Source organism: Canis lupus, chromosome 27 (assembly GCF_011100685.1).
Source record: "Canis lupus familiaris isolate Mischka breed German Shepherd chromosome 27, alternate assembly UU_Cfam_GSD_1.0, whole genome shotgun sequence".
Taxonomy (NCBI): domain Eukaryota; kingdom Metazoa; phylum Chordata; class Mammalia; order Carnivora; family Canidae; genus Canis; species Canis lupus.
In genome coordinates, this window is record NC_049248.1 from 559514 (window position 1) to 582776 (window position 23263).

At 44.9% G+C, this 23263-nt stretch overlaps 1 protein-coding gene across 24 annotated transcripts in view; it reads left to right on the forward strand.

The window, feature by feature from the left end:
- MICAL3 (microtubule associated monooxygenase, calponin and LIM domain containing 3) overlaps positions 1 to 23263 on the forward strand; it is a 195957-nt gene that overhangs the window by 118239 nt on the left and 54455 nt on the right. For all 24 annotated transcript variants that reach the window (XR_005379691.1, XM_038576206.1, XM_038576209.1 and 21 more), the window contains 2 exons: positions 2411 to 2499; positions 3261 to 3348. Coding sequence is in view for 23 of the 24 variants with exons in the window: in XM_038576206.1 (XP_038432134.1) it covers positions 2411 to 2499; positions 3261 to 3348 (177 nt within the window). In the remaining variant the exon portion in view is untranslated. The remainder of the gene's footprint in view (positions 1 to 2410; positions 2500 to 3260; positions 3349 to 23263) is intronic.

Genomic DNA, 23263 nt, shown 5'->3' on the forward strand with positions numbered 1-23263 from the left:
AGCCACCCGGGCTGCCCGTCTTTTATTTTTTTGATGCTACTGTGAAAGGAATTGTTTTCTTTACTTTTTCAGATTTTTTTGTTGTTAATGTATAGAAACAATTTCTTTCTATGTATTTATTTTGAATCCTGCAATTTTACCAAATGTATTGATTAGTTCTGGTGGTATTTCAGTGGAGTCTAGTCTAGGATTTTCTGTATGTGAGATCATAATCATCTTCCAACAAAGGCAACTTTATTCCTTCCTTTCTTATTTGGATACCCTTTATTTCCTTCTCTTACGTGATTGCTCCGGCTGGAACTGCTAGCACTTTGCTGAATGGGCACGGTGAGAGTGGGCACACTTGTCTTCCTCATGTGAGAGGAAAAGGTCTCGACCTTTCATCTTTGTTGTATACAGTGTTTCTTGTACTAGGGTATGTTACTTCTGTAATCCTGTCTGTTGAGTGTTTTTATTATGAAAGGATGTTACACTTTGTCAAATGCTTTTTCTGCCTCTGTTGAGATCATGTGATCCTGATCTTCATTCTCTTGATGTGGTATATCATGTTTATTGATTTGTGTATCTTGAAACATCCTTGTATCCCAGGGATAAATTCCACTTTATTGTGGTGAATGACCATTTTAATGTGCTGTTGAACTGGGTTTGCTGATAGTTTCTTGAGAATGTTTGCATCTGTGTTCCTCAGGGATATTGGTCTGTAATTTTCTTGTCATGTCCTTATCTGTCTGTGGTATCAGGGTAATGCTGGCCTTGTAAGATAAGTTTGGGAATATTCCATCCTGTTTAGAGTATTGGAAGATTTTGAAAAGGATTGCTGTTAATTCTTCTTGAAATATTTGGTAGAATTCACCAGTGAAGCCATCTGATCCTGGACTTTACTGTTTGGGGAGAGTTTTGATTATCGATTCACTCTCTTTACCCAATATTAGTCTGTTAAGACTTTCTCTGTATTCATGATTCAGTCTTGGTATGTAGTATGTTTTTGGGACTCTATTCATTTCTTCTAGGTTATCCAGCTTGTTGGTGTGTAATTATACCTAGCAGATTCTCATGATCCTTTGTATTTCTGTGGTATCCATTGAAAGTCTCCTCTTTCATTTCTGATTTTATTTATTTGAGCCTTCTGTTTTTCTAAATTAGTATGGTAAAGGTCTGTCAGTTTTGTTTATCTTTTCAAAAAGCCAGCCCATAGTTTTCATTGACCTTTTTTTATTGGTTTTCTGGTTAGGTTCTCTTATTTTAACTTTGAGATCGGGAAAGTTCATTTGTCAAAGGAGTACCCTCTGCAAATGAAAAGGATGAGTGGGATTACTCCTGTTTTGGTAGTTTCTATGATAGGGTCTTTCCTTTAATTTTCAAAAGCCTTGGCTCTTTAAAGTGGGAGTAAGGAAAGAGCCAGAAAAAGTGATCCTTTGTGGCTTACTCCCACTACCAGTGTCATGGAAAAAGCCAGGGTCTTGTTTTTCAAACTTTGGACCACACTTGCAAAAGAAAATACATGTTACGTTAGGACTCAGTAAACACATGAAGACAGACAACAATCAAGAGCTATAAGGACTAACACTTAACTCTGATGATGCCACAATGTACTTTAATGCATTTTATTCTGCTTCATTCTAATCATAGTCCATTGCAGGATTTTTTGGTTTGGCTTTGTATTGTGGTTTTTTTTATTAGTTTTTTGAAGATTTTTTTTTTAAAGATTTTATTTATTTATTCATGACACAGATTGAGAGGGAGAGAGAGAGAGACAGGCAGAGGGAGAAGCAGGCTCTGTGCAGGGAGCCCGACATGGGACGCGATCCCGGGTCTCCAAAATCACACTCCGGCAGAAGGCAGTGCTAAACCGCTGGGCCTCCGGGGCTGCCCAGTTTTGTATTGTTTTTTTAATGCTGATCTTGACCCACAAGGGATTACAAGGCTGGCTTGTGGATGGTTGCAGGAGAGGAGAGCAGCAGAGAGGGTCCTGTCAGAGCCAGTGCTCAATGCTGCCCCACCCCCTGCAGCCTCCATACCTCCACCCTGCGCTTATGTTCATTCTTAGTTTCCCCGGAAATGCTAGTCCCAGCTTTCCATGTGACCACATCTTTGTTCTGCACACACTGCCACTTTGTTTGCTGGCCCTGCTGTGCAAGCTTCACATCTTTGCTCTGGGCGCTGATTGGGTGATGGCTCAATGGTCTTCACATACCCAAAAAAAGTCCCCTCCCCCTGCAGGCAAAGGGGAGAGGAGGGCTGAAATCGAAGTTTATAGGGAGGGCTTGGCCTCCCTGGACAAGAAGCCTGGGCAGTAGTGACAGTGCCCTGTGACTACAGGAGATATTTAAGAGTGTGCTAAGACCAGGGAGTCAAGTTCAGAATTAAGGGTCTCGCTCACTTTCTTTCCCCTGCCTCTTGCTGCCTACAGGTAAATTCTACTGCAAACCACACTACTGTTATCGACTCTCTGGCTCTGCACAGAGGAAGAGACCAGCAGTGGCTCCTCTCTCTGGAAAGGTAATGGTAATCCATCTGTAAGTGGGGAGAATCAGCAGGTGCATTTTAGTGTGGTGACAGGTGAGGCTATGGTTAGCCTGGCACACTAAATGGCCAGCCACTATGTTGCCTTCCTTGTGTGGGGAAAGGGACTAAGAGACAGTCACAGTCCATTGGGGAGGAAACTAATTTTTTGAGTATAATCTTGATGTTGCATTTCACTAACGTATTATTCCATCCACCACCCGAGTCGGATTTGAGAGACCATGTTAGTGGACTCTTCTGCTTATTCTATATAAAAGAAGACTTTAGTCATTGTAAATAAGCATCCTTCTTAGAGAAGGACACCCTGAAAAAGAACTTGGTTGGCTGTAAATAATCTGCTGCTTACTCATTCCTTTAACTTTCTTTATTCTGTGAATTACTTATCTAAGTACCTTTTTTTTTTTTTCTTAATGAGAGTAACTGGCACCTCCACCTTTCTTTGTCAAGGTGAGCCAGGTATTCCCTTCACTACAGGATGTTACTTTGTCAACATGCCGGCTAACTCAGGCATCCTTGAGAGGGACTTGTGGGGAAAGGAAGGATATTCCAAAGTGGAACTAGATTTTGACTCCTGGTGATTTCCCCCATGATATATGTCCTGGTTTTTTAAATACTGTGTGTTTCTCACAGTCTAGATTGACTGGTGAGAGCAGCAGCCTAGCCAGGCAGGTGCCATTGCCCTTTGAGATTTGAGTGCTTCAGTCAGTCATTCTTCTTTTTCTTGTGAACTTTCCTAGGAGGCCAGAGAACCCCTGCAGGATGGCCCCACTGTGGACACAAATGGACGGGCCAGCGCTGTCACCAGCCCTGCTGAGAGAACTCCAGGTAGCCTCACTTCCTTGTTTGGCTGGGTGGTGCATCACTCTCTCGGCCTCTGTGACAAGGCCAAGGGGATGAGCCAGCACCTCCAAAGCAACATTTCTTCGATTGGGCATCAAGTGGCCCAAAACCCTTTGGACTCCTTTTTCATGTGCCAGCTGCTTGCATTTGGAGTCCCCTTTCTCTATGGCCTGTCGGAGGTGCTGGTACAAATCAGGGGGGAGTTTCACTGGCAGACCGTGAGCCAATAGGGGTGCCATCTGGTAAGCGGTATCACCTGAGCTTCAGTAATGTCTATTCAAAATCTCAAAGTATTGTTGCTCTAGTCCTGGGGCTGACCCACGCTCGTAAGACACACCCAGGTGGTTGGTCCAGACATTATCCAGGTAGACAGGAATTCAGAACTGGCTGCTTTTATCACTGATCCAAGTGACAATCCAGAGTCACAGGGCCGCCTTGTTTTAGATTCCTTTGACAGAGCATAGAATTGTAATAAGGCCCCATGATCTGGATTCATGATCACTTAAACTTGAACTTCTTGTATCTGACTCCCTATTTAGGTATCCAGATAAGCTAACACTGCTCTTCTATTTGACCTGCAGCCACTAAAGGTCATGCCTTGTCCTAATCACTTTGGGGCATTTGAACTTGTAATGAGGACCAAACCCTAATTTGTTCCATTTCCACTAACCATTTCCTGTGTCAGGAAGTAAATGATTCTATCTGTACCTGTAAAAACACATTTACTCTGGTTTTAGCTCATGGGTTCATGGACATTAGGTTTGTTGTGAAAAACTATAGTTTTTTTTTTTTTTTTTTTTTCTTAAAATTGCCTGTTTCTGCTCCAGCCTGTGGGATGTGTCCCCAGGTCCACAAACTGTTGGGTGTTCTCAATACCCTCAGTGCAGCCCTAGACTGTGTACAAACCAGGGTCATTGTGTAGGTGAGAGAATAAGTCAACAGGGCTATGTTTCTGTTTCTCACACTTTTTCTGTCTTTCACAGTAGATCTATCTCAAGCAGCCATTTGCAAATTCACAAAAGCTACCATAAAAAAACTAAAGATTATCAGCTAATGCTAGAAACTATGGAGAAGGAATTGGTAGTAAAAGTTCCATAATGGGAAAAGAGAAGAATTATCCACTCCACTTTCAAAAGAAAAATTTGAAATTTTCAAATTTCAAATTTCGATTTTTCAGGGTTGCTTCTTTCCCGTGCTTAAGAATTAGAGAAAAGGGGGACGCGTGGGTGGCTCAGCGGTTGAGCACCTGCCTATGGCTCAAGGTGTAATCCCGGGATCTGGGATCAAGTCCTACATCAGGCTCCCTGCAGGGAGCCTGCTTCTCCCTCTGCCTGCGTCTCCGCCTCTCTCTCTCTCTCTCTGTCATGAATACATAAAATCTTAAAAAAAAAAAAAAAAAAAAAAAGAGAAAGGGAGAATGTGCCCAGAGAGGGCAGTGATTTGGAGGCTGAGACCCAGGAAACTCCAGCTGAGTTAGGGAATTCAGCTTCTGCTCCTGTGTATGCCCTTATTAAAACCCGGGGAAGCTTTTTAGGTGCCCTGCCAGTTGGACCAACATTTTGTAGCAGTGTTTCAGGCACGAATGACTTTGGAACCTATAGCCTCGAAACCTTTCTAATCTGTCTTTCCTGTGAAATGCTAGCAGCCTTTTGAAATGCTAACTCTCAAAGCACCAGGGGGAAGTGCTGGTAGAGAAAAATTAGCACAGTGATCTAGACAGAGGCTTTGGCCCTGGGCTCTAGAGTATGCATTTGACCAGGTTAAGAGCACCACCTCCTCAGTCTGGGCCTTGTTCCAGCTCACATGTGTTTCCCAAGGAACTTGGCTACTCAATAAAACAACTCAAAGAAATGAAATTTTCTTTTTGGGTAGCAAGTACAGAACATTCTTCAGAAAAAGTTAAACACGATGAAGTTCAGGTCATTTCTAAGCAAGCCAGGTTTGTTCACTTTCCCATGTGGTTCAGTTTGCCATACTTGCTGTCTAGTTTGAAAACGTCATGAGTTTAAAGTTTCTGTAGAGAAGGAGAAGAATATTCTACAAAGCAAAGAGAAAAGATAAGAGTTTGACAATGTAGTTAAAGAATCAACTGAGAGGGCAGCCCGGGTGGCTCAGCGGTTTAGCGCCGCCTTCAGCCCAGGGAGTGATCCTGGAGACCCGGGATCGAGTACCATGTTGGGCTCCCTGCATGGAGCCTGCTTCTCCCTCTGCCTGTGTCTCTGCCTCTCTCTCTTTGTCTGTGTCTCTCATGAATAAATAAATAAACTCTTAAAAAAATAAAAAAAAATAACTACACAATATATTTAAAAAAAAAAAAAAAAGAATCAACCGAGAAAGAATCAAATCCCTAAGGATGTCTCAGCCCCTATGGTTCTTGATTCTGAAGATGACATGCCTATCCTAGTACAAGGGGTTCAGATGTGGCATCACAAACCCCTAAAATGAATGAGGCAGGAACTGTCCCTCCACTTTAAGGCAGCGAAGATCAGAGCTTAGGGCTAATAGGGTTCCCTTAGTATCTGCCTCTGGAGCCTTGGGCTTTGGGGAATGATAGCCCTGAGTCTGAAGATGCTCCAGAGCACCAGCACTTCCCCTATGAGGCGTCTCATTCTTACCAGCTTCTGTAGAAGAGGAACAGAGCTATGGGTGATATTTTATAGGTGGCATCAAGTAGATTTCCTTTTTTCCTTTGATAGAGATATCTTTGTATAAATCCCAAACTAAAGCTCCTTTTGAGGAGCTTCAGAAGAACTCAGGTATTTTAGGGTTCCAGAGTGTGTGTCCTAGATGGCAGTCATTACCCAGATCCATGGCACGTCTCCTCTCCTGCACTCTAGCCGAGAAAAAGCTGTAAGGGAATGAACTTGATTTCACTGTATATACATGAGCCATCCTCCTAGACTGTAACCCCCAGGAGGCAGAGCTGGGAAAGCTAGGGCGACAGCTGGCACACGGCCCTCCTGTGCTTTTGCTGAGTGCTACCACTGTATTTGTGGCACTACCCTCTTCTCCCTTGTGTTCTTTGCCCCTTATGCCAAAATTACTGCTGTTGCCCAAAAAACAAACTCACAAGTTGGAAGAACCTACTCTAGGTTTGCTTTGCAGTGTTTGTCTCTCTCTGGTAACCTAATCTGTCTGTGCCTGTTGCTAATCTAGTGTTGGGAGGAAAACATTGCTTACTGTTGTTTATAATGTGCTTTTAATATAGAAACCCTCTTCTCCAAGTCTGTACATGCTTTGTTTCCAAACTTCTTATGCCTACTGCTATAGGTTGGTGGACTTGGCACAGGTTTCCCACCCTGGCCTCCTAGTACCTGCCCTGACTTTAAGAAAAGTTGAAACAACAACAGGTAGAGAAAGAAAAACCCCAAATGAGATATTTTCTCCTTGAACACAAGACCCTTAGTTGCAGGTTTTTTGGATACTTTCTTTGTTTGGAGGAATCCCTTTTACATTTCCTATAGAAGATAATAAGGGTTGTGGGGACTCAGAAGGGAAGAGAAGAGCTTTTCTTCTAGCACAGGCAGCAGAGGTGGGATGGAAATGGTGGTCTTAACTTTAAAAGCTGCCCATAGGCAGTTAGCAAGACAACCTTTGCATGATCACCATTAGGTTCCATAGTTTGGATGCTATATGGGCCAGCATAGCCATGCAATACAAGGGATTCCATGCAGTCCTGGGGTTCCTGCCTGATAGGATGAAGTTATGAAATCTCACTGCTTCCCAAGCCCTCTTCCCTTAGAGGCATTTCTGGAAAACCTCTTAGTAGAGCAAAGAGAATTGTGCAGTCCAGCTTAACTCCCCAACCCCTCCCCCAAGAGTCATAATTTGATGGTGTTGTGTAAATATTTATATGTACACACATGTGTATTTATATAGGTAGAATTTTATATATACAAGTAGATATTTATATATTGTGTCCTAAATAATTATAACCATAGTAATGAAGCTGTTTCTGAAGCTTCTTGTTCCTTGGTTCTGGAAACCAAGAGTTTTTCCAGTGGGGAAGTATGACACTGGCCTGACTTAGAGTTCTGGGGGGAGGATTGGGAGGGAACAGAGTAGCCCAGCACACCTGTGGAGGTGGAGACTTTGGGGGCTGGAGGGGGGTGGGGGGCGGTATGTCAGGAAGTGAGCAGTACACAGCCTCAACCTCAGAAAGCTGACTGAGGAGCAGATTAGGAAAGCAGGGTTCTGTTGCTGCCAGACCCCCACAGAGCAGCAACTCCCTGCCCCATTTTGCTTCCAGACGTGTGAATCTATTATTACCCTGGGTTAGTTACTGTGGCTTCCTTCTGTGTCTCGGTGTTGGGTGTATTTCTGAAGGGCAGTGGACCATTCTTAGTCCCTCCTCATGGGCCTGACCAGTGAATGCAGGGGTTCCCTCTTTCCTGAACTGTTCAGCTTGGGGTGGAGGGCAGAGCAGGAGTAGGGGTGACACCAGCCAGGCTCCCACAGTGGCAATGCAGATGCCATAGCGGGGAGGCCATGCTGCACCAAGGATCACCTCACCTGTCCGCTTCTGGCCTTCCCTACAGCCTTTACTTTTGCCCTTGTTTTTAATCTGTGCTGTACGTTTTGGTGTGTCTGTGAGTTTTTTAATTTGATTGTGTAATTTTGTTTTTGCTGTTACTGTGAAACTAAGGTGTTGTGCTTTTAATTTTTTTAACAACTGTTACCATTCTTATTTAAGAGAATAAATTCCAAACAATCTTCAGGTTTCTGAGTTTTTCTTTTCCTTCCCTTTTTCCTGTTTGGAGGGTGGGATGGGGTCAGCTTAGATCTCAGGAGTGGGCCCAAAAGCCGTCATGCCTCATGACCGTCACTTCTGGGGTGGGGTCAGGAGAGAGAGTAGATATGTGAAGTTGGGGAAATGGGGTGTTTGTACCTAAAATACAGATTGTCGTTAACAGACGGTCCTCTGTTCATGGGGTTGGTGCGGTGGAAGACATTTTGTTTTGTAGCAACTGTAGGTAGAAGGAGCAACAAGGCACCACCTGCACCCCACACCCAGTCAGCCAGCGTGAGGGACAAGACGGTGGAGCCCACATCTGCCTTGGGGACACAGAGCCAGACTCTGGCTGGCTGCTGTGGTGCGCTGGGAGCAGTTACATCTCCTTCCTCCCCTGCTTGGAGGCTTTTGCCTCAGGCACAGTGACCTCACTCCTGGTGACGCTGAAGGTTCTTGTTCTGTTCTCCCCCGCTGATGTCTCTGCAACGCTGTCTTTGCTGTGACCTGGACGCTGAGCTTAGATATCCAGTTGAAGCCAGGAGAGATGAGCCTGTTTCCTTCTCACACGCTGCTGTGACCTCAGCAGTGCTGGCCTCTTACGCTGTGTGGGCATGCCGACCACGATGGTAAGCCCAGCTTTGGCGCTAAATTGGGCCCCAAGGGGGCACCTGGTGGGGAGCACTCAGCTGCCACTGGCTGTAGGAAATTGGGTGTCGCTTGTGCAAAGGCCTACCTGGCCGCCTCTAATGCTGAAGCGGCCCCGTTAAGACTCAGAGTTCTCAGGCTTACCCACAGAGTAGAGAAATAGTGCTGAGTTTTCTTGGCCTTCTGGATTATCAGCCTTCCTGTCAGGAAGGGTCTGCGTCCATACTGTCAGAACACTGAACCATTTCATTCTCAAAGCATTGCTGCTTCAGACTCTACCCCAGCAGAGTCTGAGTGACCTGTCTTGGCCTTTGCTCATTCCCATGCCCTAACCCCAAATCTGCAGGCTGTTTTTCCCCTTCCTTTGAACTAAGTCAGTGTCTGGTGCCTACAAAAGGTTAGGAGAAAAAGAATGAGTGTGGGGGATGCAGTAAGCCACAGTTAATAAATTAACTGAGAATCAATAAGGATAGATACATGTATATAATTTTCAAATTTTAGGCCTTTGCTCCTGCTGCCTTTCCCATGCCCCAGCAATAAAGGGGAAGAGAGCCAGCACTACTTAGCACAGTGTACTGAAGCGTCTTACAGGAAGGTGGTAACAACTGACATGATTCTGTGTCACCCCTTATGAAGACCCTAGGCAATTACCTTTGGGTCTCGTTTCTTCTGGAAAGTTCTTGAAATCCATTCTCTCACTTTGGGGGGGGGGGGTGTTTGTTTTTTTGTGTTTTTCTTTTTTTCATAAATTCCCTGTAGGTGTCCCAAATTCAGATACTCCCTAGGAGTGAAAGCAGTATGGGCAATGAAAATGAGCCACTCTCTATTTTCATACTGAAAAATAGGGCAAGATCATGCCATGTGGGCCCAGATCCCTTAGATTCCCCCCTTGACGTACAAATAGAAGAAAAATGCCCATGTGGGGCTGTCTTAAATGTAACAGCCAGGCAGAGATTTCAGAAGAATGTCCGTGAATCCCAGTCTCTTTCACAAAGCGCCAAAACCTTACCAAGACCAGAACCAGCCCTTACTTTGGAACTCAGATCCAGCCAAGCATCCAGCAAGTGCCAACAAATAAGGGTTGCTTCCCCTCTCTCTCTTTCTCTCTCTCTCTCTCTCTCTCTCTCTCTCGTCACTGCCCACAATGCTCAGCTGTGTGTGTTGGCTGCTGATGCCTCTTCCTTCACAATTGGTCCTTGTCTCTTCGGCACTTACGTTCTGGAGGGATAGGCTTTGGCGCAGAAGCACTTTCCATACGCCCAAGAAGGCAAGCAGGGCTCCAACATATGTGACTCTCCTTCAGTTACTTCCAGTTACTTTCACCAACCGCCTGAACACAATTTCCTTTTTTACTTCCCGTGGGCCAACTCCACATAGCTTTGTGTTGTTTATGAACACTTTTAATGTTTCCAAGGCATTTTGATGGGCCTTCAAGAAGGACAGTGGGCAAAAGGTTAAGTCACTGCTAACACCCAAACCCTAACTCGAGCTCACTGAACTCAACCTTGCCTTTGATGTTGTTCTTTTCCTCCCCACCTGTATGCACATGTACAGTCAGAGGACTCCCAAAATGTGAAGAGGCTTCCAGCCCTCACAGAGGCCCCTCATTAGCATGAAAGGGGGAGTTCTGGAAGCATTTCAACAGAAGGGGAGGCCAAGGCCCCAGCTCTGCCTGCAATAGAACAGTCTCTTGGGGCCCTGCTAGGATAATTACTAGAAAAATTCTTAAAATTGAGTCAGAATACCTATGGTCTCTGTGTTTCCTTCACTTTGTTCTCGCTTATTGTGCTTGCACATTAATCATATGAAAATGTTGCAGGTGTACTTAATCAGGGATTAAATTCCTTGTTCTGTACTTCTGTAAAATATCAGGATTGTTGCCATATTATCACTGTTATTTCATAGTGTAGCCTGATTTCGTTTAGGTACTTGCTGGGATTGTGGGCTTTTCGTAATGATTTTGTGGTAAGTCACCCTGTTGCCAGAAGACTTTACACTGGGGCCATCTGCCTCTCTGAAGGTTCAGAAACTGCCTTCGCTGCACCCTCTGTCCTGGTGTTACTGGGCTTCCACAAGAGCCAACTGAAAAAGATGAGTCCAGTTAAAAGGGTAAGGGCTCCAAGTTCAGTTACTAAAGACCACCGTTAACAGGCAAGGGCCTATGGGCACCAGAAGAACTCAGGACCTCAGTGAGTTTTTGTTTCCTCGATGAACATGACAAAACCAGAGCTGTTTCACTGGCAAGACCTAAATACCTCTTTTCCTTCAGTTCTCATGTTCTTTTAAAGTTAATAAAGCCAGCAACACTACCCTCCCTGGAATTTACTTCATAATCCTCTTGACATCTGGTAGCTGCTCAGAGATCAAACCTGAAACTAAAAAATATGATTAGATGGACTCTAACTGGAAACTTAGGGAGAAGACTTTATCTCCAAAAGCTAAACCACAGTGGGATTCTTGGACTGAGCTCAACCCCTTAACCAAAGAGTAGCTGGTATTGATTATAAAAGGATTATAACAGCCCATTTATTCTTTTTTTTAAAGTTACTTAACATTTTTTATTTTTATTTATTTTTTACTTAAATTCAATTAATTAACATATGGTGTATTACTAGTTTCAGAGGTAGAGGTCTGTGATTCATCAGTCTTATAACACCCAGTGCTCATTCCATCATGTGCCCTCCTTCATGCCCATCACCCAGTTCCCCTTCCCCCAGCAACACTCAGTTTGTTTCCTATGATTAAGAGCCTCTAATTGTTCTTATTTCTCTGTTTTCTAGAAAGTCAGGATCTAAAAAGATTAGGTTAGAGAGAGACCAGCTATAAAATTTCCCTCCCACCATTTAACCAACAAGAGACTTATTTGAGTTAGTAGTTTCTTCTTTTAAAAGTAAATATTCTCAAGGCACCTGGGCGGTGCAGTCAATTAAGCATCTAACTCTTGGCTCTGGCTCAGGTCAAGCTTGAGCCCTGTGCCTGGGTCCATACTCAGCGTGGAGTCTGCCTGACCTACTCTCTTCCTCTCCGCCTGCCTCCCCCGCCCCCAACTCATGCTCATGCTCTCTGTGTCTCTCTCAAACAAATAAATATTTTTTAAAAAAAGTAAATGCTCTCTTCTAAATTTTAGTCGAATGTGAGTTATTCTGAACCAGCTATTTGTCCATCTTTTAGATGGTTCATGTTCTTGGGGAAGGAATTAGCATTGGTAGAAAAGCCTAACGGCATTGGGATACAGGATACAGGGAAAGTGACTCTAGGGCCGGCTAAAGGTCAGTGAGGGGCTTTGTAACCTCAGAGAAGTAGGTGGCACTGGGTGTCTGGGGTAACCATGGCACCAGGGAATTGACAGGCTGCAGGAGTTAACAGCCAAAGTCTTAAAGGCTTTGCTGTATTGCTGAGAGCTGGCAACCATCCTCCATGCTGCTGAAAGCATTGTACCAAAGGGCTGGCACAATATTTGTAATGAAGGGAGCCCCCTTCTCTGCTGAAGGCTTTTCCTCAAATAAAAATAGAGATTAAAACTTGAAGTATGTTATCTCCTGTTGTTTCTCCCATGTGATTAATACTGGTTAATTTACCATCATAGTCTTTGTGGTACTAACTCATAGAAAATAATGTAGGAAGACACAGTAGTGATAATAATTAATAATAACGTAGCACTTCCTGTGTACTAGGCATTGTCTAGGAGCTTTATTGTTGCAGTCATGTAATCTGCACAGTAGCCTATGAAGGAAGTATCATTCTACACCCAAGAAAATAGGCACACAGAAGTCAAACAGACTTGGTCAAGGCCACATAAGTAATCAATGCAGTCAGGATAGACTCTAAGCACAAGATAGGAGAGTGTGCTCTGTGTGTGTGTGTGTGTGTGTGTGTGTGTGTCAAATAAGTCAAATCTTTTTAAAATAAAATCTTTTCAAAAATAAGATACTAAAGAGAAAAGGGTTTCATCACTGATGTGTGAGGAGCAAAAGTCATCAAAAGTCATCAAAAGAAATTGAGGAAAGGCATAATAATCGACTAAGTAATATGAAGTGGACTCCCTCTTCATTTTCCACATGTCAGCTCTCTTTGCTCATTACAAGTAAAATTATGCCTAAAGCTGCATTATTGAGAATAAGCCCAGGGGCGCTTGGGTGGCTCCGTTGGTTGATGGTTGAGCTGTTTGATGGTTGAGCGGCTGCCCTTTCGCTTAGGTTATGATCTTAGGGTCCTAAGATCAACCCCACATCGGACCCCCTGCGGAGCAGAGAATCTTCTCCCTCTGCCTCTGCCCCTCCCCCCTCCCTTGTGCTCTCTGGGTAGCTCTCTTTCTCTCTCTCAAATAAATAAAATCTTAAAAAAAAAAAAAAAAAAAAAAGAAGAAGAAGAATCCCAGAACTATGGGCTTCTGTGTCTCTCCAAATGGGAACATACCCTTCCCACAGCCTAGAGGAGATAGATTCTGTTCGGGCGGACCATTAATTGTTGTTCTCTGGGCCCCAGTGTAACTGCTTCTCACTTATAGATATATCAGCTTATCTGTCTCTGCAATCTCGTTTTATTGTACTTTTTATTTTAAAAGGCCCCATTACCCACCATTTGCTTCAACGTGGATGGAACTGGAGGGTATTATGCTGAGTGAAATAAGTCAATCAGAGAAGGACAAACATTATATGGTCTCATTCATTTGGGGAATATAAATAATAGTGAAAGGGAATAGAAGGGAAGGGAGAAGAAATGTGTGGGAAATATCAGAAAGGGAGACAGAACATAAAGACTCCTAACTCTGGGAAACGAACTAGGGGTGGTGGAAGGGGAGGAGGGCGGGGGGTGGGGGTGAATGGGTGACGGGCACTGAGGGGGGCACTTGACAGGATGAGCACTGGGTGTTATTCTGTATGCTGGCAAATTGAACACCAATAAAAAACAAATATTATTTTTAAAAAATAAATAAATAAATAGCCCCATTATGGTTGACCTGACCAACATTTTCATTCTCTTACTGCTCACAGTCTTCATAGGAGACTACCCTCATCCTGGGTAGACTGTGGGTGTGAGGGAAGAGAGGCATGATGGTATGCCTCTTTTTGCACTGACAGTTTGAGCAGAGTCACCTGTGACATCAAAGAGAAACAGGGAAGTTCTTATCCATGTTTGGGCTACTTTTGGACCCAACTCACATGTAAAATGTAAAATGACTGACTTTTAAATCTTTGGGTTAAATGTGCACATCATTCCAGGTGAGCAGTTTGGTTTTGCCCTGTTGTATAAAATTTGGTTCAGGCACAGAAATGATTTCAAGAGGTCTCTTGAGGGTGTATAGACACAGCTTTGGAAAGGCTTGCCAGGACAGGGAGCTCATAGAGCTCATAGATAGGATGTGTTTGGTAAGTGAGAAAAAAAAAAAAGATGTGTTTTCCACGTTGTGTCTTCAAGTCCAGTTTTTCCCTGGGTTTAGTGAGAGGTCTGCCCATAATGTGTCACAGGGCTATTCCGGCTGTCAGCAGGCTACTAGTATCCAGCTGGGAAAAAGTGGGTGAAAGAAGTTAAGAAAACACATTTTTTGGTCTCCTTTAATTCCTACTAATAGGATTCACACCCAAGACAAGTGTGGACGGTGTAGGAGTATATGTAGATTGTCCTTGAATGGCACTGCCAAGGATGAGCAGGGTCACTTTGTAAGTGGAGTTGTACCATAAGATGATGAAAAGTCCAGATGTCTCATGCAGTGACTTATGGTACCTCTGCCCAGTGGATGCGTTTGGAACTAACTCCTCACTCAGCATCTGAACAACTTCCTGAGATTCCCTCTCTGTGGGCAACATGCCAAGAGCTCTCTGTTCAGCATGGCAGTTCTCAATTGATCCTTCATAAATTGTGCTTCCATAGGTCAAGATGTCATCATGTCTTGGCAGCAGATATGAAGATTCATGGGCTCACAATTCTGTGTTCTTAATGCACCCAGCCCAGTCAAACCACAGTCAAGAGTATTTGGTGGATTGGTTGGCCTGTTGGTGAGAGAGATTAGAGATAGTCTGATATAACTTCTATATCAGACTTCTATATATAACTTCTATATAAGCTTGTCACCGTTGACATTTTGGGCTGGATATCTCTTTGTTGTGAAAGGTTGTCCTATCCATCGTAGGATATGTGGCAGTATTCCTGGCCTCTACCCATTAGATATCAGTACACCACCCCCCTCCCCAGGTGATGACCAAAGCTGTCTCCAGCCATTGCCAAATCATCACTGAGGAAAAAAACCACCCCAAAAGGAGAACAAGCATGACACAGACATACAATTAATGTCAATTTTATTGTACCCATTGGGAGATCAGGAAAGAGAGTGAGCAAGAATAATGTAAGTGATACAGAACCGTATTGGAGCCTTACAGGAATCTCTAAATCTTACCGCCTACCCCTGTGAAAATCCTGAGCACCCACATCCCAACAGTGTACTTATTCACAAGCGTGTACCCGCCCTCCAATAGTGTATGTGCTATCAGACATTTACAAAACATCTTAGAAAGGAGTGTCAAAAACAAATCAAGGATGAAGGTCTAGTGTTTTTCTTCTCTACCTCAAGAATTAATTGTCCCTGCACCCTTAGCATGTACTCATCCTTCTGTGAAGACCACAGCCTCGGGCTGGGTCTAATGGAACAAGCATAGTGCTTATAAACAAAAGATGCTAATTTGAGTTCCAAGTCTGCAGCCTCCTACCCTGGTCATCTTTGGTCATTAACCTCTCTGAGCCTCCATTTCCCTAACTTAGGAAATTGTAAGATGAAAAACATACGACCTGTTTCTCTCTACTTCATAAGGTTGTTGTAAAGAGCAAATAAGCTAAAATGTATGGACATTTGATATTTAAAAGCATTACAGGAATATCAAATATTATTATCATTGGCAGGGATTTCAGAAAATTCTAGAGTAATTGGAGTGAGACAGAGAGTTAGGACTATTTCTGCTCACTCACTCACTCAGTGATGGCCTACTGCTCTGGCCTGTGCATCCTGTGGGGTTGAGACAAAAAGGTCCATTGGGTTGTGTCCTAACTGGCAGAGGTTTAGGGGAATAGAACAGTAAGAAGGGCTTGCCTCTCTCTAGTTTTCTGCAGAATGGACTGCGGGAAGTTGACCACCAAATGCCAGCTTTTTTTGAAGCATTGTTAAGTCTCTGCAAGTGCTTGGCTAAATTTGGCATTGCTTTTTTCTCAGCCTGCATGGATGGGATGTGAAGTCACCTACTAATTCCATGATACCCTGGGAGTTCTTCACTATAGTAACAAAAGTAAAAACAATCCTAGATAGGGTTTACATTAAACTACATTTTTAACACCTAACTCAAAAGTCAGGACTGAGCAGATATCAGCCCTATCTTAGACAGAATTAGAGTTACATGTGGTCCAAGGGGCTTGTTTGCATCTCTGCTAGTTTGACCCAGAACCCACGACCCCCACGGGCCTCGGAGCCACCTCCTGACCCATTTGCAGTAGAGGGGGTCAGATTTCTTCTTGAAATCAGTGCACAGATGGGCATTTTGTGGGTATCATAGAGCATCAGTCATTAGCAGGGGTTCTCTGAGTCTGGGTCCATGTGCCCCTTCCTATTCCATCAGGGATGGACAGATACTTCTAGGGCATCTTTCCCCAGACACTAATCTTTCTTTTGAGGCCAGGTCTCCATGACCTTCAAACAGATGAAAACAAGGGTGTAACCATTATAGATACAAGTCTCAAATGGGCCGGGGGGGGGGGGGGGGGGGGGGGGGGGCAGCCCTGGTGGCTCAGCGGTTTAGCACCGCCTTCAGCCCAGGGTGTGATCCTGGAGACCCAGAATCCAGTCCCACGTCAGGCTTCCTGCATGGGGCCTGCTTCTCCCTCTGCCTCTCTCTTTCTTGGTCTCTCATGAATAAGTGGATAGAATCTTTAAAAAAAAAAACAAAAAACAAAAAAACAAGTCTCAAATGGTAGCTGTAGGCATTGCCTGAGGGGATTTTAGTTCGCTTCCAAAAACGTATCTTCTGCTAGCTAAGGGAATGCTGTTTATGAGGTTTTGTATCTTTTAAGAGGGAACCTATCTGAGACTTTCACAGGGATGTGGGTTTGTCCTATTGCTAGTCTGATTATGGGCACAGCCCCAAGAAGTTGAATATCACTTTCCTGACTGAGCAGCTGGCCATGTGTAGGCCACCTCAGAGCCAGCTTTGGACACACTCTTGACTTTAGTGCCACTGGCCCTCTGCTCTGGGAAGTAGGAGTGATTAGAATTTAAAGCGGGCATCTTGGGAAAAGCATAGTTTGTAGTGCCTCACTTATGGATTCGTGGTCCTTCTCTGCCTTTCTGCCTCTCCCCTCTGCCTGTTGTTACTGGGTCTGGTTGTCCAGTTAGCAAGCTGCTGCCTAGAACTAGACCACTCTGCTGTGAAATGCACTCATCACTTCTGGCCATCAGATTCTTTGAGATAGTATCTTTTCAGAGTCTTGACTCGTGGCCTTTTAAGACATTGGCAACTTCATAGGAATTTCTCTTTCTCAGGTGCTAAGGGAGCAGTTGCTGTGTTGTACACGTGACCCCTTTCACAGGGTGGTATCTCCCATTTTTCTTGAGACCCTGCAATGGCATCAAGCTGCTTGGGAGACAGAGACCTTAGAGTTTCTGCATTAATGGGGTGCCTGGATGGCTCTGTCAGTTGGGCATCTGCCTGTGGCTCGGGTCATGGTCCCAGGGTCCTGGGGTCAAGAACCACATGGGGCTCCCTGCTCAGCAAGGAGCCTCCTCCCTCTGCCACTGCTGCTCCCCCCACTCGTGCTCTCTCCCGACCAAGTGATTAAAAAAATAAAATCTTTAAAAATAATAATAACATTATTTTTTAACATTAGTAAATGAACTTAAGGGCAAAAGTGTCATGGAATCACATGGACCAAGAGCAAAGATTATGGTGGAGAAAGGGCTCAGTACCTGCTAAAGGGAAGGCACGTGCCCTCAGCATTCCTGAGAGACAGTGTCTCAGTCTTCGTGAGCCCAGATTCCCATGTGGGTGGTTTTTTTCTGCTGCTATTCTGATTTGTTCCCTGTTGGGTTTTTCCTTTCTTAGCTTCTGTCGTGTAATATTTAGCACAGAAATTCCAAACTCCTGGTAATTAGATATCTCCAAAGCAAATGAGCTTCCCCTTAAATCCATATAACCTACTTTTCTCTGCCCCACATAAAAATACAGTTACCCCAAATGAAGAATAAATCATTCCTGTGTTAGGGGCAATTAACAATCCCTCCTGCCTGGCTTAGTGGAAGGAGCCCAAGCTTTGGAGTAATACAGCCCTGGGTTTAGTCTTGGATCTGCCTCATTTGTACCTTTAGGCCTGTTTCTCAACATCACAGAGACTCAGGACCCTCAATGTAATAGGAGTCATAACGGTGATTGGCAAGAATATTGTGGTGCTCACTGGCCACTATGAATAGCATAGTGGTCAAAGTGCCTGACACAGGTGGTTGGCTTTATTCCTTCATGCCTACTTTACAAGCCGATTCCCTGCCCGCTGGAAGCCCGAGAAGAGTCTGTCGGGTAGATGTGTAAGGACAAAAGCCACCTTGCCCAAAGAGTGAAAGCAGGAGGATGGGACACCTGGGTGGCTCAGTGGTTAGGCGGCTGCCTTCGGCTAAGGTTGTGATCCCCGGGTCCAGGATCAGGTCCCACATTGGGCTCCCTGCATGGCATGGAACCTGCTTCTCCTTCTGCCTATGTCTCTGCCTCTCTCTCTCTCTCTCTCTCTCTCATAAATAAATCTTAAAAAAAAAAAAAAGGCAGGAGGATCCCTTTCCATGTATAGCTGCAGAGCTTGCAAAGTGGTTAGAACCCTCTTAGAATGAGAAATCTCTGTAAGTGGCATTAAAAAAATTGGAGCCCAGTCAGGCAGAGCCTGCTAAGGCAAATGAAATGAACTGCGGGGCTAAAGAGGAGGAGAACCCAAATTGGTGGTCCCCGGCATCAACTAATAAGCAAAGAAAAGCCTTTTATAAAATGCGGGGCCTTTAATGTAACCCTAGTCGATCTTTCCTCCCTGGATTGGGGTCTAGGCTGGGAGTGACCTAACCCTATCACAGACACAAGGTTGCATTGTCCAGCTTGACTAGAGCAGTGAGGAGGTCCCTAAGGCAAATAGCCAGCTCCATTATTTTGTTTCTAAGCCAAGATGACACTGAACTTCCAGCCACTAAGCAACAACACATATAGGAACTTCAGCTCAAAGCAAAATGGAAGAAGTAGATTAATATCCATGATGACTCCTAATTATGATCAGCCCAGCTCAGGTTATCCGGGTCCAACTGCTACCTAATTCATTCCAAAAGGAAGCAGGGCCCAAGACTCAGGCTGTATCCCACGGAGGAAAATGTCTCTGGGCTGGGCAGGGTGACTGCTTTAGACCATCCACCACTTCAGATGGCTTCATCCCTAATTCCCAGTATATGAGAAAGCACTGAGAATGTAGTTTCCAACAAGAGCAGGGAGAAAACACAATTAAGGCACAGATTCCCCCCTCAGAGCTTTGTAAGGATTGGAGTTCTGTGCATGGAGGGGGACACTGATTTCCCAGAGTGATTTTGTGAATGTTTCTGAGACCAGTGAACAGGGCACCATAAGTCACTTTGACCAATTTTTGCAGTGGATCCAGGAATTTAGGTTTCTACTGCCAGCCTGGTAACTCTTCCTTCAGGAGGCTTCATCTTTCTCAACACCTCCTTGAGACTTGGTAGATCAGACCTAGTCCATAGCTCGGTGGCTTGCTTTCATCCAAGATCGTGGACAGGCAAGGCTTTGGGCAGATGTGTGAGGAGGCCATCTGAAATGACTTTAGTTAATCTTCCTTAAAAAAGGAATTGCAACAAAAATATCTAGTAACTTACTAAGGGATAACAAAAGTCAGAAAGGGCAACCTGGGGGTACCCAGGGGGGCTCAGCGGTTGAGCGTCTACCTTTGGCCAAGGGTGTGATTGTGGGGTCCTGGGATCGAGTCCCGCATCGGGCTCCCTGCATGGAACCTGCTTCTCCCTCTGCCTGTGTCTCAGCCTCTCTCTCTCTCTCTCTCTCTCTCTCTGTCACTCATGAATGAATAAATAAACTCAAAAGAAAGAAAGAAAAAGAAAGAAAGGAAGGAAGGAAGGAAGAAAGAAAGAGAGAGAGAAAGAAGGAAGGGAGGGAGGGAGGGAGGGAGGGAGGGAGGAAGGAAGGAAGGAAGGAAGGAAGGAAGGAAGGAAAGGAGAAAGAAAGAAGGAAAGAGCAACGTGAGGGAGAATCTCTGTATTCCAGAGTGACCAAGAGTGCTTTTCTCCTCAAATGGCACCGATTATTTCCAGTCCTGGGCCATTTCTTATGAGAACATGGCCATAGTTGACAGCTTTAGACACTCGAGGTCATCAGTCTCTTGCAGCAGATAGGTGACACCCATAACATCAGAGGGCAGGCTCCCCAAGGGCAGGACCCTTGCCTGTGTTGTCCACTGGGTGACTGAGCACCTAGCCCAGTGCCTGGCCGGAAGTAGCTCTTCAATAAATAATTGTGTAACGATTATGGTTGAATGAATGAATCCAAGCATCCATTCAACTAACAGACCTGGAAAAGAGGATGAAAATTAATCCTCAATCCCAGTCCACTGTGCCTTTTCCTAAGTCCTTTTTAGACTTTCAGATTTCATTCAAGCTTTCCCAAGCTTGTAAAGAAGGAAAGAAAAAGGGAATGGGGGAATAGGCCAGAAATGAGTATGAGGAGCGAGGCCCCTCAGCTGTTCCAGTCTCCTAGGTGACACCCTCACAGTTGCCTGAAGCCCCACAGTGTGCCGAGCAGCGGGCTCCACCTCCTCCCAGGGCTTCGCTGCCACTGCTGGAGGGAAAGGGGAAGAAGACCTGTCTGCAGAGGACTAGAGTGGGGGGCGGGCGCCTCTGCAGTGTCATCTGTGTCCCTCACAGCCCTCTGGGAATCAGACACACACAAATAGAGACTTTTTGGCAGCTCTTGAACATCAGCTGAGAGCAGGTTGTCCTGGTAGGAAAAATATTTCTTTCAGGATGATATATGGAGCTCATGCAGGCAGTGACTGTTCCAAAACAGAGTCCTTAGGTCAGGCCCAGAGCCTTTTTCCTATTTAGGATATGACCCAGATCCTGGGAGCTGTTTCCTTTTGGTATGCGTGAAGCTGGGCTTGACGCATACAAGCCCAGTGACCTGAGATGTGCCTGCCCTGACTTAGTGCAGACTCGGCCTCGAAAATGATTCCAGATCTCCCATTTCCTCTGAGGTGGAAAGTCCCTGTGCAGTCGGCTGAAAGCACGTGAAGTGGGGAGGCCCAGGTAGGTGGGCTCCAGCCAGACGGCCTCACCCCACTGCTTACATTCTCACTGGCCAAAGCCACATCTGTCAGCCCTCCTAGAGCCTCTGCTCCCACATGCCCTTCTGTTAGCTGACAGAGGGACAATCCAGGGGACAAGGGGGAGGTGCTGAGTCTGCCACTGTGTCACAGCCACTGTCTGGGCCTCTTCCACACTCCCCTCCTTTGATGGCTTAGCTTATCATCACCACCTAGTTAATCTAGCACATGGCCCCCTGCTCACCACAAAAGCAAGCATATGATGTGGATTTCTTTGTTTTTAACATCCCATGGCATTTTGAGGTTATGGGCTAGGGATGCTAAACATATTTTGGTAGTCGGTGAATTCTGGGTACTTGCCAAGTACCCTCTGAAGTACCACTTTCCCTTTGGGAAAACGAAACCTCCATGGGGACTTGACCCTAAAGGGAATGTCCTGTGGTGCTCTTGTTGCTCAGAGCTCTGGGCGAGTCTAGCTCCGTGGTTACGGACCCTGTGGGCGCAGAGAAGACTGAGACAGGGAGGTGACTACTGATTCCACCTCAATTCTTAAGAAATCTCCAATGGGACCCTCCTAACAGTTTTCATGAAAAAGCATCCTTTCTCTGTGGGACTGATGTGTGAATGATCTGAGTAGTTCTGAGAGCCTCTCATTTCTTTTTTGTCAATTGTGGCCAAGCTGAGAATCAAGTCAACATTTCTCTTCTCCAAAGCCCCACACTCTGGGTTTTGGCTGCCAAGTTCTATTGCTTGATGATCTATTAGTCTGCAGAGCTTATAGAAACTCCGGAGAAGTAACTCTGGAAGGAAGACAGAATGTCATTCCAAATGCCAGATTCTGTGCTCTAAGACACTTTCATGAAGTTCTGTGTCCTTCATCTTAAAAATTATGGTGGGGAGGAGATCCTGGTGGGGAAAGTTGTCTTCTTCTCTTCACATCATAAATCCAGGAATAGCATGGTAGTCTTTTGAATTCATGCTGTCTTCCTTGGATTCAGGTCTTGGCTCCACTGCTTACTAGCTGTATGACCTGGGGCAAGTCGCTTAATGTCTCTGAATTTCAGCTACCTCATTTGCAAGCTATTTACCTATCTCATGGAATTTCTTTATTTTCTTTAATATTTTATTTATTTATTCATGAGAGACACACACACACACACACACAGAGGCAGAGACACAGGCAAAGGGAGAAGCAGGCCCCATGCAGGGAGCCCGACGTGGGACTCAATCCCGGGTCTCCAGGATCATGGCCTGGGTCGAAGGCAGTGCTAAACCGCTGAGCCACCCGGGCTGCCCATGGAATTTCTTTAAAGCTGCTAGGCTAACTCCATATTCCTCCAGAACGTCTTCCTTGACTCCCCTGGTCAGAGCTACCTTTTTATGTACTCCCATAGTACCACACGCAGGCTACTATGCCCCATAATACTTGGTACATCATACTGAAATGATTCTTGTGCGGGACTGTCTCTTCTGTGACTAGCCTGCAGCTCTTTAAGAGTATAAAGTGTTTTAATCTGCTTTGTTTCCTGAGGTTCTAGTAGAATTTCTGGCCAATGGGATGGTTTTTACCCGCTAAAAACAGACATCGTTTCTTGAGTATTCCTCTACATGAGTGTCTCTGTTCACTCTACCTTGAAACTGCTTGTATCTGAATTGATGAGTGTTAGTTGTTTCCTTGAAGTGATCATTCTTATTCTGTTGTTCTTTCCCTATCTAAAAGATATACTGGTTTTTATTCTTTATCTTTGGAGTTCCCCAAAACTATATTTGGGTAATGGCCAAAATAAATTCACATTTATTTCATGAAAGTGAAATAGTAATATCTGCTTTCTGCTTATGGGTAGTTTGTCAAAAATATATGATGGGAAGGAAAGAATCAGATGATATTATAGTCAGGGGATCCTTAGCCTTCTCATATTTATCATGTTGGGTTTTGATGAGGGGAAGGAGCAAGAGAGTACAGGAGGACTGATGTTTGGAAACAACAGACTAGTGCAGTTAGAGCCTGTGCGCTCCAAGGGCTGGTGGCAGCAGGGGGCAGGTTTAGGGGATGCTGTGGCAGTAGCCACCTGCTGTGCTCCCTGTGTCTTTTTTGCTATTACCTGGAATCCACATATTTCCTAATCTTCCAGATGCCCTGGTCCTGGATCATAGCTTACACTTTTAGGGCCCTGAGCT